At 41.0% G+C, this 12,296-nt stretch overlaps 1 protein-coding gene across 4 annotated transcripts in view; it reads right to left on the minus strand.

The window, feature by feature from the left end:
• Positions 1-9,419, minus strand: part of man2a2 (mannosidase, alpha, class 2A, member 2) — a 36,555-nt gene extending 27,136 nt beyond the window's left edge. For 2 of the 4 annotated variants that reach the window (XM_088298570.1, XM_088298566.1), the window contains exons 1-2: positions 8,918-9,083; positions 7,169-7,990 (exon numbers count right to left, since the gene is read on the minus strand). In XM_088298570.1, the coding sequence (XP_088154696.1) occupies positions 7,169-7,300 (132 nt within the window). In that variant the 5' untranslated portion in view covers positions 7,301-7,990; positions 8,918-9,083. Of the gene's footprint in view, positions 1-7,168; positions 7,994-8,917; positions 9,084-9,133 lie in introns of those variants that run through there. The other 2 variants (XM_088298568.1, XM_088298567.1) reach the window with 2 other exon arrangements.
• Positions 9,420-12,296: the final 2,877 nt, after the last annotated feature.

Below are 12,296 nucleotides of genomic sequence, written 5' to 3' on the forward strand. Positions count from 1 at the left end.
ATATATATATATATATATATATATATATATATATATATATATAGGTGTGAAGTTTTTTTTTTTTTTTTTTTTGAAGGTGCGACGCTACTTCGCGGATTTTCAGTTTTCGCGGGTGGTCTCGGTCCCCATTAACCGCGATAACCGGGGGTTCACTGTAATCATAAACATGGAATTTTATGGTTGTATCACATTCCAAAAAAGCTGGAACAAGGCTGTGTTTACCACTTTCACTTAGCGCTTTTAACACATTTTAACAAACATTCAGGAACTGAAGAGACAATTTTTTAAGCTTTGTAGGTTCATAATGGGCCACACTTTTTCAAAGGGAGGCAGGTCTGGACTGCAGACACGCCAGTCTTGTACTCGCATTCTTTTAATATGAAGCCACGGTGTTCTAACACATGCCGAATGCGGTTTGGCATTGTCTTGCAGAAATAACCAGTGGCGTCCATGAAAAAGATGTTGCTTTGATTCCAGCATTTGATTCTCCAAAACCTGCAGGTTATTTTCTGCATTAATGGTGCCGTCAGAAACGTGTAAGTTACCCAAGCCATTGGCACTAACACAGCCCCGTACCATGAGAGATGCTGGCTTTTGAACTTTGCGTCCATAACGAGCCAATGCTTCTTTTGCTCTGTGGCCTGGAGGACACAACGTCCATATTTTCCAAAAATATTTCGAAACGTGGACTTGTCAGCCCACAGAACAATTTTCCACTTTGCATCAGTCCATCTTAGATGAACTTGGGCCCATAGAAGCCAGCAGTTTCTGGGTGTTGTTGATAAATGACTTTTGCTTTGAATAGTAGTTTTATGTTGTACTTTAAGATGTAGCGCCTAATTGTATTTATTAACATTGGTTTACTTAAGTGTTCCTGAACCCATGTGGTGATATTCTTTACACGTTGTTGGTTTTTGATGCACTGGGGATCGAAGGTCGCAGGCATTCAATGTTAGTTTTCAGCCTTGCTGCGAACATGAAGTGGTTTCTCCATATTCTCTATACCTTTTGATGATATTATGGACCGTAAATGATGAAGCCCTCCACGAGCCGTCGCCTTATCATGGTGGTGGTGTGTGAGTGTCCCAACGGTTTTAGGAGCTAAGTTATCCTGGGCTTGACGCCCGTCAGGGTCGCCCAAAAGGCAAACAGGTCCTAGGTGAGGGGCCAGACCAAGGATGACACAGAGAACCCATGTGATGTAAACAAAAATGTATCCAGTTTTCCTTTGCCCAGACGCAGGTTACCAAGGCCACCTTCTGGATCCAGGCCTGGTGGCGGGGCCTGCACCCATGGTACCTGGCCGGGCTCCGCCAGAGAGGACAACGGCGGTCCCCCTACGCATGGGCTCACCACCTGTGGGAGGGGCCAAGTGGTCGGTGTGTAGTGGCAGCAGCCAATTGTGAAGCGTTTGGAATGAAAATCTGTACCTCCAAATCTGAGACCATTGGGGGATGCCAACGTCAAATCATGCTCAAAACACCCGATTGGAAGATTCTACCAGTATAAATACACTTCCCAACGTACAGCTACAAGAAATTTGGTGATTTCATCATCCCAGGTCCATAATATCACCTAAACATTCAGAGAATCTGGAGAAATCTCTGCACCTAAAGAGGCAAGGAAGAAAACCAACATTGAATACCAGTGACCTTTGATCCTTCGGGTGGCACAGCCATAAAAACTGGTATCCTTGTGTAAAGGAAATTGAAATTACCACATGGTCTCAGGAACAGAACCATTTATTAGTTTGAACATGAAATAGCTTGTCATTGTAATGTATTCAATTAAAAATAGGTTGAAATGGATTTACAAGTAACGTAGATATTTATTTTTATTATAATAATTATACAGGAGGTCGTCAGGTTACGCGGTACCCGTCCTTCGACTTTATGACACCTGAGCCTTGCCCGCCATTTTAGATTCACACTTTTGCCTGAATGCGATGTGTATCAGATTTTTTATGACAGTCTGAACGGCTCAATTCTGATTTTTTTCAAATCCAACCTGAGTCACTTTCAAATGAGGTCCTACATCAGATACATATTGGAATATTTGCAATGTGACTGCAGTCTTAGCAGCTAGATCACATATATCCGTCATTGACGCTATCTGGAGCCCAAAATGCGCTCCACGTTGGTGAAGGGAGAGTGCTCGGAACTGGGAGATCAAATCTCCAATATTGCGTTGAGTAATAGTACTAACTTTTTATTTTACTTTAATTTAGACCGCCGTCATTCGACATCACCATCAAAGGCTACGCATTGCCTCTGGCCGCTGATGGCATGGAAGAGTACTACTCACGGATGCGCAGAAAATCCAGAGTAGTTGGCGTTTCTGTCGGCTTTTGCAGTGTGCTTGTGTGCACTTTCAGTCCGACATGTCAGCTTCAAGGCCGACGCGACAGTTGGCCACAACGGCAGATGTCGGATTGATGTGTAGAGGCCATTAGAGATGTCTATGCGAAACAAGATTGAAAGGCCTCGCCTCATCATTACCCCCAATTGGTATATCGCTCCCTTCTATAAAATCGCTCCAATGTAGGAAATCCCCGACAGGATTGCATTTTCAGTGACGTCTCTTCTACAGGTTACGTTTACAATTTAATATGAACGCTTACACAAAAACCTTTTTCACATCATAGCCCTATACTCAAAAACCTTGTTCACATCATGGCCCTACCTCTAAGCAATGTTGGTAAGTACAGTATCTTACTTTATTTTCTTAATATGACGTATAATACTAGTATTTGGATATTAAGCGATTTAGGAGGTACATTAGTAGGGTTAATTTCGTTTTATGTGGAAATTATTAGTATAATTATTTAGTAGGAACAGAACTCGTTCATAACCCGAAGACCTTCTGCGCTACATAATGTCGCTATCAGCCGGAATTCTCACACTTCACAGGATCGACGTTGGATTAAAGTACAAATTGACGAGTTGACGAGCACCTTCAACATCCTGAGGAGATTGTGCAACTATGGCTTTAGATTTATTCCACAATTACATAAACGTAATGTCAGATACCGCATACAAAAACTAATTTTGCGTGTACGTAAATCAAAATACCGCGTGCAAGTCACAATTACGTAAGCGTAATGTCAAACACCGTGTACGAAAACATGTTTTGTGCATACATAAATGTGTTTTGTGCGTACAAGACCCTCCACGCGTACGCACAAAATAGGGTTTACGCTTACGGCTTCTCTCCGCGTACAAAATGCCAATTCACACTTGTGATGCAGGTGCGATAACTGTGGCGCAATTCTTAACCAATCAGGAGTCAGACACTAGGGATAATTCTGATTGGCTGCTCACTGTCCAATCGTAACTCAGAGGTCTGCTTTGGCAGACTCTTCAAGTGGCGGAGGTCATGTGTAAAAAAAAGCAGGACTACGCAGTTAAGGAAGGTTGAATTTTTAAAACCCATAAGTTTGGATGCTCATATCTACCATTGCTGACTATTGTTATTCGGTTTAATAAAATAACTTCAAGTCTTTTTCTAGCAATTCACAATAAAAAAAATAATTGCAGCATATATCATTCCTGCTGATATCATATTGGACTATCGAAATCTGAAATTACTCTAGGCCGCACATCACAGTATCTTGCAATATCGGTATTGGATCGGAAATGAAAAATGTATCGGAACACCCCTAACATCGACACCATACCACTTCTGCAGAACGAGGAAACTGAAGTCGTGCCACAATTCTGCAACACTTGAGTTTTGTTTTCAAGCTATTTCCACTGCTTGAAATTGGCTAAAATTGCCTACAAATTAGTAACTATTCGAAAAGAATTCTCATAATTTAATCTTTTGGCCATGGTTTCCACTGGACAGCAATGATTTATACATACACAAATACAGGTGCATGATAAAAAATATATTTACTTTTATTATTTATATTATTTATTTATATACATTTGGAAAGTCCCTTCATAAAAATAATTTGTTTCAAAAAACTAAAACTTTTTAGTTCACCACACTCACAAGTGAAATATTTCAAGCCTTAGTTTTACATTTTGATGATTATAGCAGAAAACAAAAATGAGAAAATCAAAATCCAATGTCTCATAAAAATAGAATATCATGACAAAGTTCAATATTGTAAGATCCCTGTGTCCCAATCAGCTAGTTAACACAAAACAACAGCACAGGATTCAGTCTGGTTTAGCAGGTTTCAGAATCATCCGGAAGACTGCTGACTTGACGTTTGTTCAGACAACCATCATTGACACCCTCCATGACAATTTCTCCAAGAGAAATTGCAAAAGAAGCGGAATGCTCACAGAGCCGATATCAAAGTACATTAACAGAGTGAACAGAGGAAGTGGAACATGTGGCCATAAAGGATGAGGATGGAAAGGATGTTGAGATATTTTAATATAGACTAATGTTGATATTGTATTAATTTTCTCAGTGGCGAGCAATCGAAGCCTTCAAGGCCTTCTCTGCTGGCCTAACATAATCAAGAAATCATGATAATATTAATGATAAAAGTTCACTATATATCCTACTTCAGGCTTAGTTGGCCATGTAAAGTGCTTTGTAACAGCTGCAGCTCTTGTGAAATGCGCTATACAAATAAAGTTGTATTGTATTCATGTCACATATCTATCCAAGTGTTATATTTTCAGGGGAGAGTTTTTATCCACTTAGAATTCAGCTCGCTTGCGTTGCCTCGCCAATTTTGTAGTACGCCATCAGAAGCAACAGTGAGGGCAACGTGTGTGCTATGCGCGTTAACGGCTCCCACAGTTGATAGACAGTTGTGAGAGCCAATCAGATCACGAGTTAGTTACAGTGTGCCTTCTTGCAAGCCTTACGTTGAAGGAGCAAATGCGTTCTGTGATTCAATACTGACTTGAGACAGGGCGGCGCTATGCGGAAATGGACACCAGACAATCTGCCTTCCCCTAAAGGCTTTTGGGATGAAGGTGTTCCAGTGGTTAAGATTGCATATCTAATAACTTCTGTAAATTGGAGTCCACAGTCAGTGCAGTTGTTTAGCAGGATATTTTACCGCACTTAATGCTTCCTGGCGCTGACAAATATTTTGGAGATAATTCATTAGTTTTCCATTAGAATTTGGCACCTGCCTACAAAGCCAACACTGCCAATACCTGTTTTAATAGCCAATGAATAACAGTACTTAATTGGCCAGCAAACTTGCCAAAAATTAACCCCACTGAAAATTTATGGCGTAATTTCAAGATGATGGAACAGAAACCCCGAAATGCAGACCATCTAAAGGCAAATATCAAACACCTGAACTGTGCCAAAAGCTGAATGTCTCCGTGGCAGGCCACCGTGAGGATGTCATCAATACATTTTTTTTTTAATATGCGTTACAAAAAGCCAACATTTCTGTGTTTAAGATCCTTTTTTTGTTGGTCACATCATATACTATAATTTTATGAAATACTGGATTGCTTGGTTTTTGTGTCTGTCATATTCACCAAATTGTAAACGAAAGGCTTGAAATATTTCCTTGTGTCAGTCATGAGTTAATATAACGTACAAGTTTCACTTTTTGAAACACACGATTGAAATAAACTATATCTCGATTTTATTTTTTTTGCAAATGCACCTGTGTATTGTATCAAGGCTAAAAAAAAGGTTTCATAACACAGCGAGTCTGAATAATCCAACTGAAAATCACAAACGTTTACATTTTTCCGACGGTCCTAAAAAGCTTCACTGGGCTGGACGCACATGCATGCGCCACAACGACCTACCGTCACCTATGCCGGGAGGTAGGAATTTCAGTGAAGCTAGTTGCGACACCAGCTCAAAAGAAACAAGCTTCAACTGGCTTGCAGAGTCGGTCCTAAATCAGTAAACATCTCCTCTACAGTGGCAAATAATCTTCACTTCTGACAAGTTCTGTTCTCACGAAATGGGTGACGAAAGACGGAGAAGCCAAGCGTTAAAGTGGCGAGTATCCAACATTTAACAAACAATCAGCAGGCAATTTAATTATACACTACTCCACAAAAGCAGAAACCTGAAATCAATTAAATTACAGTGCACCGCAAACATTTTTGTGTATCAGGTTAAATCCTTCCCTAAGGAATGGCTTAAACATGACACAATGGCTTTATCTCAGTTAGTTATACTCCATTCCGCAAAACCAAAACTACAACAGGAAAAACTACAACCTCACAGAAGTAAAAAAAAAAAATTTTAACTCGATATAAAATAACCATTGACACTGTAACCGGATGCATTTTATGATTAATATACAGGAATAGTGTCAGTCCTGGCACGGCCACCACAACATGGCTCATGGTGGTCCCTAAACATTTTTTCAAAACTAAATTGTTTTGCTTTGCTTTGCAAAAATTGTGATAACTGACTTTACCTGCAATACAAAAACTACCAATGACAAAAGAATGTCTTTGCCAGTTTGGATGTCCCACTGTATTTTCTGCCCAGTATTAATCTAATATAATGTAAAACATCTAAGGATGGCCGAGTGGTCTAAGGCGCCGCGTTCCGGACCCAGTCTCCCCAGGAGGCCTGGGTTCGAATCTCGAATTTCCCCATTGTGGGACTAATAAAGGCAATATTATTATTATATTATTATAATTTATCAATCATTCCTTAAGACATAGATTCACTAAATGAAATTTAGTACAAATCATGCAAGGAAATTATGAGACAAGATATCTGTAACTAACCATATTCATATTTTGTGAACAGCAGCGGTGATTTTGTTTATTGTATTTTATTTTCATTTGAAAATTGCATTGAAAGGGTCTACTTCCGGTTTAAGATATGTGCTTTTATTTTGAATGCGAACTTCCTGTTTAATACTGTTCACACTTAAGGTAAATTAACGAAGAGTACGGCAAAAAGTTTCATATTGAGCCTCAGAAAACGGACGTTTATTTTTCTAGCACCCCCTCCGAAGAGGCAAAAGGTGTGTAAACGATGGATATAAGTATTTTGTGTTTGTAAATATTAAGTGTTGAATGTGAAATATGTCAGCTAATTGTATGCGTATGTTTTGAACGGTGTTTCAGCTCTTACGGTGATTCGGTTTTAGGGTTACACGGTTATGGATACATGTTGCTAAAAAATAAACCACAAAATCATCAGTAAAGTCTCATCCTTGGTTCGGAGGGCATGCTACAATATCTTATGCATTTATTCTTACCCGTGGAAAATTTCCACCATTTTGTCGTCTTGCAGGGTCATGTTGGACACGGTCCAACATGAGATAGAGTGAGAATACAGCCACACAGAAGATGGCCCCTCCACACACTGTCACCTGTTTCCTCAGCTTCATATTCCCCTTGAGCAGGCTCTTCTACGGATTATAGAAGAACTGCAGCTGCTTTTTCAACCAACACGGAGAAAAATGGGGCTCAAAATGTTAACAACTCTTCATTGGGCAAAAAAATGGAGCATAATTAGCAATGTCAATTCCAATGGTTTCGTTCTTCACAAATGTGTCCTCCAGCCCCCATTCATGATATTGGCGACTATACTGAAGTGGGGAGTGGCTGTAGCGGACGTGAACAAAGTGACTAAATTAGCAATATCTGGCAAGAAGTCCATCAGCTCTGGCCTGGCCACAGCCACCGGTGGGCTCCTTCAAAGTGGCCCTTGTGCTCAATCATCTATATCTATGAGATAGCAGGAAAAGTGAAAACAAGTAAAAAACAGATGGAAGGGGTCCAACAGGAAGCTTAGTGTCCCTGCTGCATGAGGTGACTCCCAGTGGGCCTGCACTTTCTGGTCTGCTCCTCACTCCAGCAGCATCAGCTAATCCTTCAGTGTAGTCATCCTTTGCTCCCTTCCAGTGCCTTATCAAGTCTGCACTCCTGTCTGTTGCAAAGCTGGTTGTGGTTCTGCAAACGCAGCTCCAGGGAATCGGAAGACAAAAGTCACCCTTCTCACAGCATTGTCATCAATGCATTTGTGATTATCTGCACTTGTCACAGTGGCCAAGAGGAAATCGCAGAATCTTCCTTAGCTGCTGAAACAATTAAAAAAGATTAATGGTGCATACATCGTGTAATAGGACTATTAAGGCTAACACACTTGCATGACGTACATGTGACAGGAACAGAGTGGTGAGAAAATGAGTGAAAAGATTACAAAAAGGAAGGGAAAACAGTAAGGAAGCAGATGGTGGGGGGTGTACTTCCTCTAAGCTCTCACGGGTGTTCATGGTTCACCACTCTGTGCAATCCAACACAAGACTAATCGGCTCACTTCGGTTTCGACTACTAGAACACTATCCAAGCTGTGGCGTTGATAACTTGTTCAGACACTTTCATCTCAAGTTCCAAACCACCAAATGCTGACTAATATAATCAAGTACAAAGGTGCATTATCCTAAACGTAGTATTTACTCGATCGCTTGTGTAAACAATGACAACTCCCGGAACATCTCAATTCTATTGACAAATGCTGCACCTCTGTTAATTTTTAAACTTTGCTGACTTTTTCACGGGACATTATTTGACAGCAGAACTTCAATTTTGTAACAAAACGCAAACGTTTGAATCCTAATCGCAGCACTCGGCTGGTGAATGAACGTGTAAGCTCTCGAGTAGCAACATTAATGTCCCATTAATGCAAAACTCGCCGATATTTCGCATTGTAACAAGCTAGCGCCAGTGGCAAGGTATATAAAGCTAAAATAACCCAGTCCGCTGACATAAGTGTTTGGAGGGAATTTCAAACGCATTCCACATTATTTTATCCATGCGAGCAGAACATTAAATCGTACGTATATTAAGCGCGTGTTTGCAACAGTAAGTGTTGTCTTGTGGCATTCGAACAATAACCTTACGAGTGTGAAGAACAACCCGGGCTCAGCTATTAATTTTTGTATAACGCCGGGCAGAAATTATTGTGTAACCTTTTAAAATAAAATTAATAATTATGACGTTACCTGTCAATGAGGCGAGTGGACCATGAGTGAAGAGCGCCCTTGTGTGCGTGTATGTGTGCATGAGTGAGTGTGCCTCAGCCTACTAGTCACGTCAATAGCAGCCAAAATAGCGTAAGCAGCTAACTGGCTTCTAGCTAGCTAGCTAACCTCATCGAGCCGCTGCAAATGCTTGTGAGAGGAGAGTACGATGATTGGTCGACTGCTTTGTCTGTTCACCTGCTTGCGGTCAGCGAAGCTCCGTGGGTCCGTTTCTCTTTTGGTCGTTGAATATTACGTTTGAAAACATTTTTTATATAGAAAAACGACTGGTTATTTCATCTTCATTTTAATATCGAAACACCCAAATTGAAATACAGCTTGATATTCTAGTTTGTTGTCTGGGGGGTCGCTTCGGGAAAGTCAATGTCTAAAAACAGTTAGATTTTGAATTTTTGATTCTAAAACGAAAATAGAATATAGCACGAGATACAAATAGAAATACGGCTCCTATATTTGTTTTAGATACCCGGAAGTTGTCACCGACATCATTTCTCCTACTAACCAGGAGGTGGCGACATCGTGGCATGTGGGTTGGCGGGGGTCGACCAACGCTTGTGCGATAACGTACATTTTGGCAACGTATGTGCAAGTTGCGGAACACCATTATCTAATTTTTCTAAAAAAAAAAAAATTCCCTTCTATAATTCATTTGTTGCAGTTGAGGTCTGCAACATAAACCTGCACCAGGACTGTATTTTGTGCTGTGGCTGTGTCTCAAGGCAGGCCCTGCTTGGTGGACAGGTCAACCATCCATAGTGAATCGGCCTCGAGAACAATGTGACAAAGCAGATGATGTAATGTGAGAATCTAGTAGGTATACTGTTAGCAGTATCACAAAACCCAGTGTTGTTGCTACGGCAACAGACGACTCAACAACAGGGCATGACTGCACAGGTAAATGAGACTTCCCAACACAGATTTGGAAACCATCACAATAGGCAAACTCTTGCTTTTGACTTGAGGAGAGAACGACTAGTATTTGTTCACTGTAACCCAACAATCCTTTTTTAAGCAAATATTACATAAACCAGTGAAACATTTGACTACTACTTCTCATTCAGCAAAGTGAGCATTTGTATTACTAATTATTAATAATTAGTATGTAACTATATAATACCTGGTAGGCCCATGGCGTCTTTACACATTTTTACAACTTCAGGATTTGGTAAAACGCAGCATTCGTAAAGCACTAAAATTCACCCCCTAAAAGACTGAAGTGATTTAAGGGCTTTTTGGGGATGTGATTTACGACAAATTGGCACGCCCACATTTTGAGCTCGGCTTGTTATTTTTTCCATCTCAGCTGTCTACATCACAGCAAGGAGGCAAGCATTGTTGCTTGGTTTGTCAGTTCTTTTGTTTGAAATGGTGACCGATTGCCTCCAAAATTTAAATGCATATTACTACTCTTGTCTCAAATGCACATCACTAATCTTGTCCACTTCAATCTGTGAAAATATAAAAGTGTACTGACCAATATTTTGCATCACCCATGAGCTTATAAGAGCAAAAACCATGACCTCTACAAAATCAAAAACACCATCCGTGCCAGTCGCTTCTTTACTTACTGAAGTAGGCACGAGCATGAAAACTGGACTCCTATTCACACACTGATTGCACGCACTATTTAAGACACTTACACTGACTCCCCAGCGTCGGATCGTTATCCCACATCGCTCATGTTCATGTTCCACGTTCTAGTTCGCTCTATTGTTAATGTGTATCTTGTTACTGCGTTTTTGTGTTTTCGTCTCCGCCAGCTATTGCTCGGTGCGCTTTCTGTTTATCACTTACCTGATTGGATTCCCCTTACCCTTGTGCGGTAAGCTATTTGCGTTGTTTCTTTCTCTTGCCTTTTGCAAGCGCTTTTCGTTCCTCCGTATTGCCTTTTGCGTCCTGGTGTGAATCCCCACCAGCGCTTTCTGTTTTCCCTCGTCGATAGTTATTTTTCATAGTTGCTACAGCCGATAGCCCCGGCTAGTTCACGATTGTATATTGGAGATTGCCTATTCTAATTATTAATAAATATCTTTGTATCACCTATTTTCTCGTGTCTGAGCTTGGAGAGTCCTGCTCCATCCACCAGCGTTGCTGGTGGATCATAACAATCATAAGCACAAGGGCCGATTCGTGGGCTGGACAAAAATCAACCTCCGGCCTTTCTTAAGTGAACACTTTTTTTTTTTAAATGTCCTTGTATTTATATAGTTTAATAGCGACGTACTGTAACAATACACAGTGTATATTTTTTGGTTCTGTTTTAAAATTGAAACATTTACAGACAAAAATGTTAAGTTAAGACCATGTATATAACTTCAATTTAAGTTGCACCGACATTTAAAACACGGGGGGAAAAAATCCACCATCCATCCAATTCATTAATTTCCCAAACCACTAATTATTCATATATTTAAGTGGATAAAAGTTAAGTTTTAAAATATTTAAAAAAAAATCAAAAAATAAAATGTTGACTTCACTTCAGGGGCGGCACGGTGGCCCGACTGGTTAGCACGATGCCTTCACAGTAAGTTTCATATGGCTACACCTCTATTCATAGAGGTGTGGGTCCGGGAGCGAAACTGAGTTTCGGTTCGGACGCCGGGTTTTTTGGATCATTCTTGGTTTCCCCGTATGGGTACTCTGCCACCGCACGATTACAACGTGATGATCCGGCGCGGCGGCCCTGAACTGTTGCCAGCCAGTCACAGGGTAGACATAGACGCCGTCACTGAGTGGGAACCGAACCCACGCTGCCCGCACACAACTCGGGCGAGTGTACCACTACACCATCAGTGACTGTCATATACCTTCACAGTGAGAGGCATCATCGGGCGTGGGTTCAATCCTGGCTCCGGCCATCCTATGTGGAGTTTGCATGTTCTCCCCTTGCCTGCGTGGGTTTCCTCCGGGTAAATTTAATGTTTTAAAGTCTGGATTTGAGAAACGGTTCTCCGGTTTCCTCCCACATTTCCAAAAACATGCATGGCAGGTTGATTGGACATTCTAAATTGCCCCTAGGTATGAGTGTGAGCGTGGATGGTTGTTCGTCTCTGTGTGCCCTGCAATTGGCTGGCAACCAGTTCAGGGTGTCCCCTGCCTACTACCCAAAGAAAGCTGTGATAGCCCCCCCCCGTGACCCTAGTGAGGAGCAGCGGTACATAGGATGGATGGACTTGATTTCATTGTATTTATTCTGAAAGTGTTGACTTGACTTCAATGTATTTATTCTGAAAATTTGTACTAGTCCGACTTTGGGTGGCCATTGACATTGTAGAACTGTTTCGAACATTTTGAGTTGGATAACAAACTATGTGGATGGAGCCAAAATATTTGACTGCAG

This window comes from Idiotropiscis lumnitzeri, chromosome 6, assembly GCF_059441095.1.
Source record: "Idiotropiscis lumnitzeri isolate Australia: NSW breed Sydney's pygmy pipehorse chromosome 6, RoL_Ilum_1.0, whole genome shotgun sequence".
Taxonomy (NCBI): Eukaryota; Metazoa; Chordata; class Actinopteri; order Syngnathiformes; family Syngnathidae; genus Idiotropiscis; species Idiotropiscis lumnitzeri.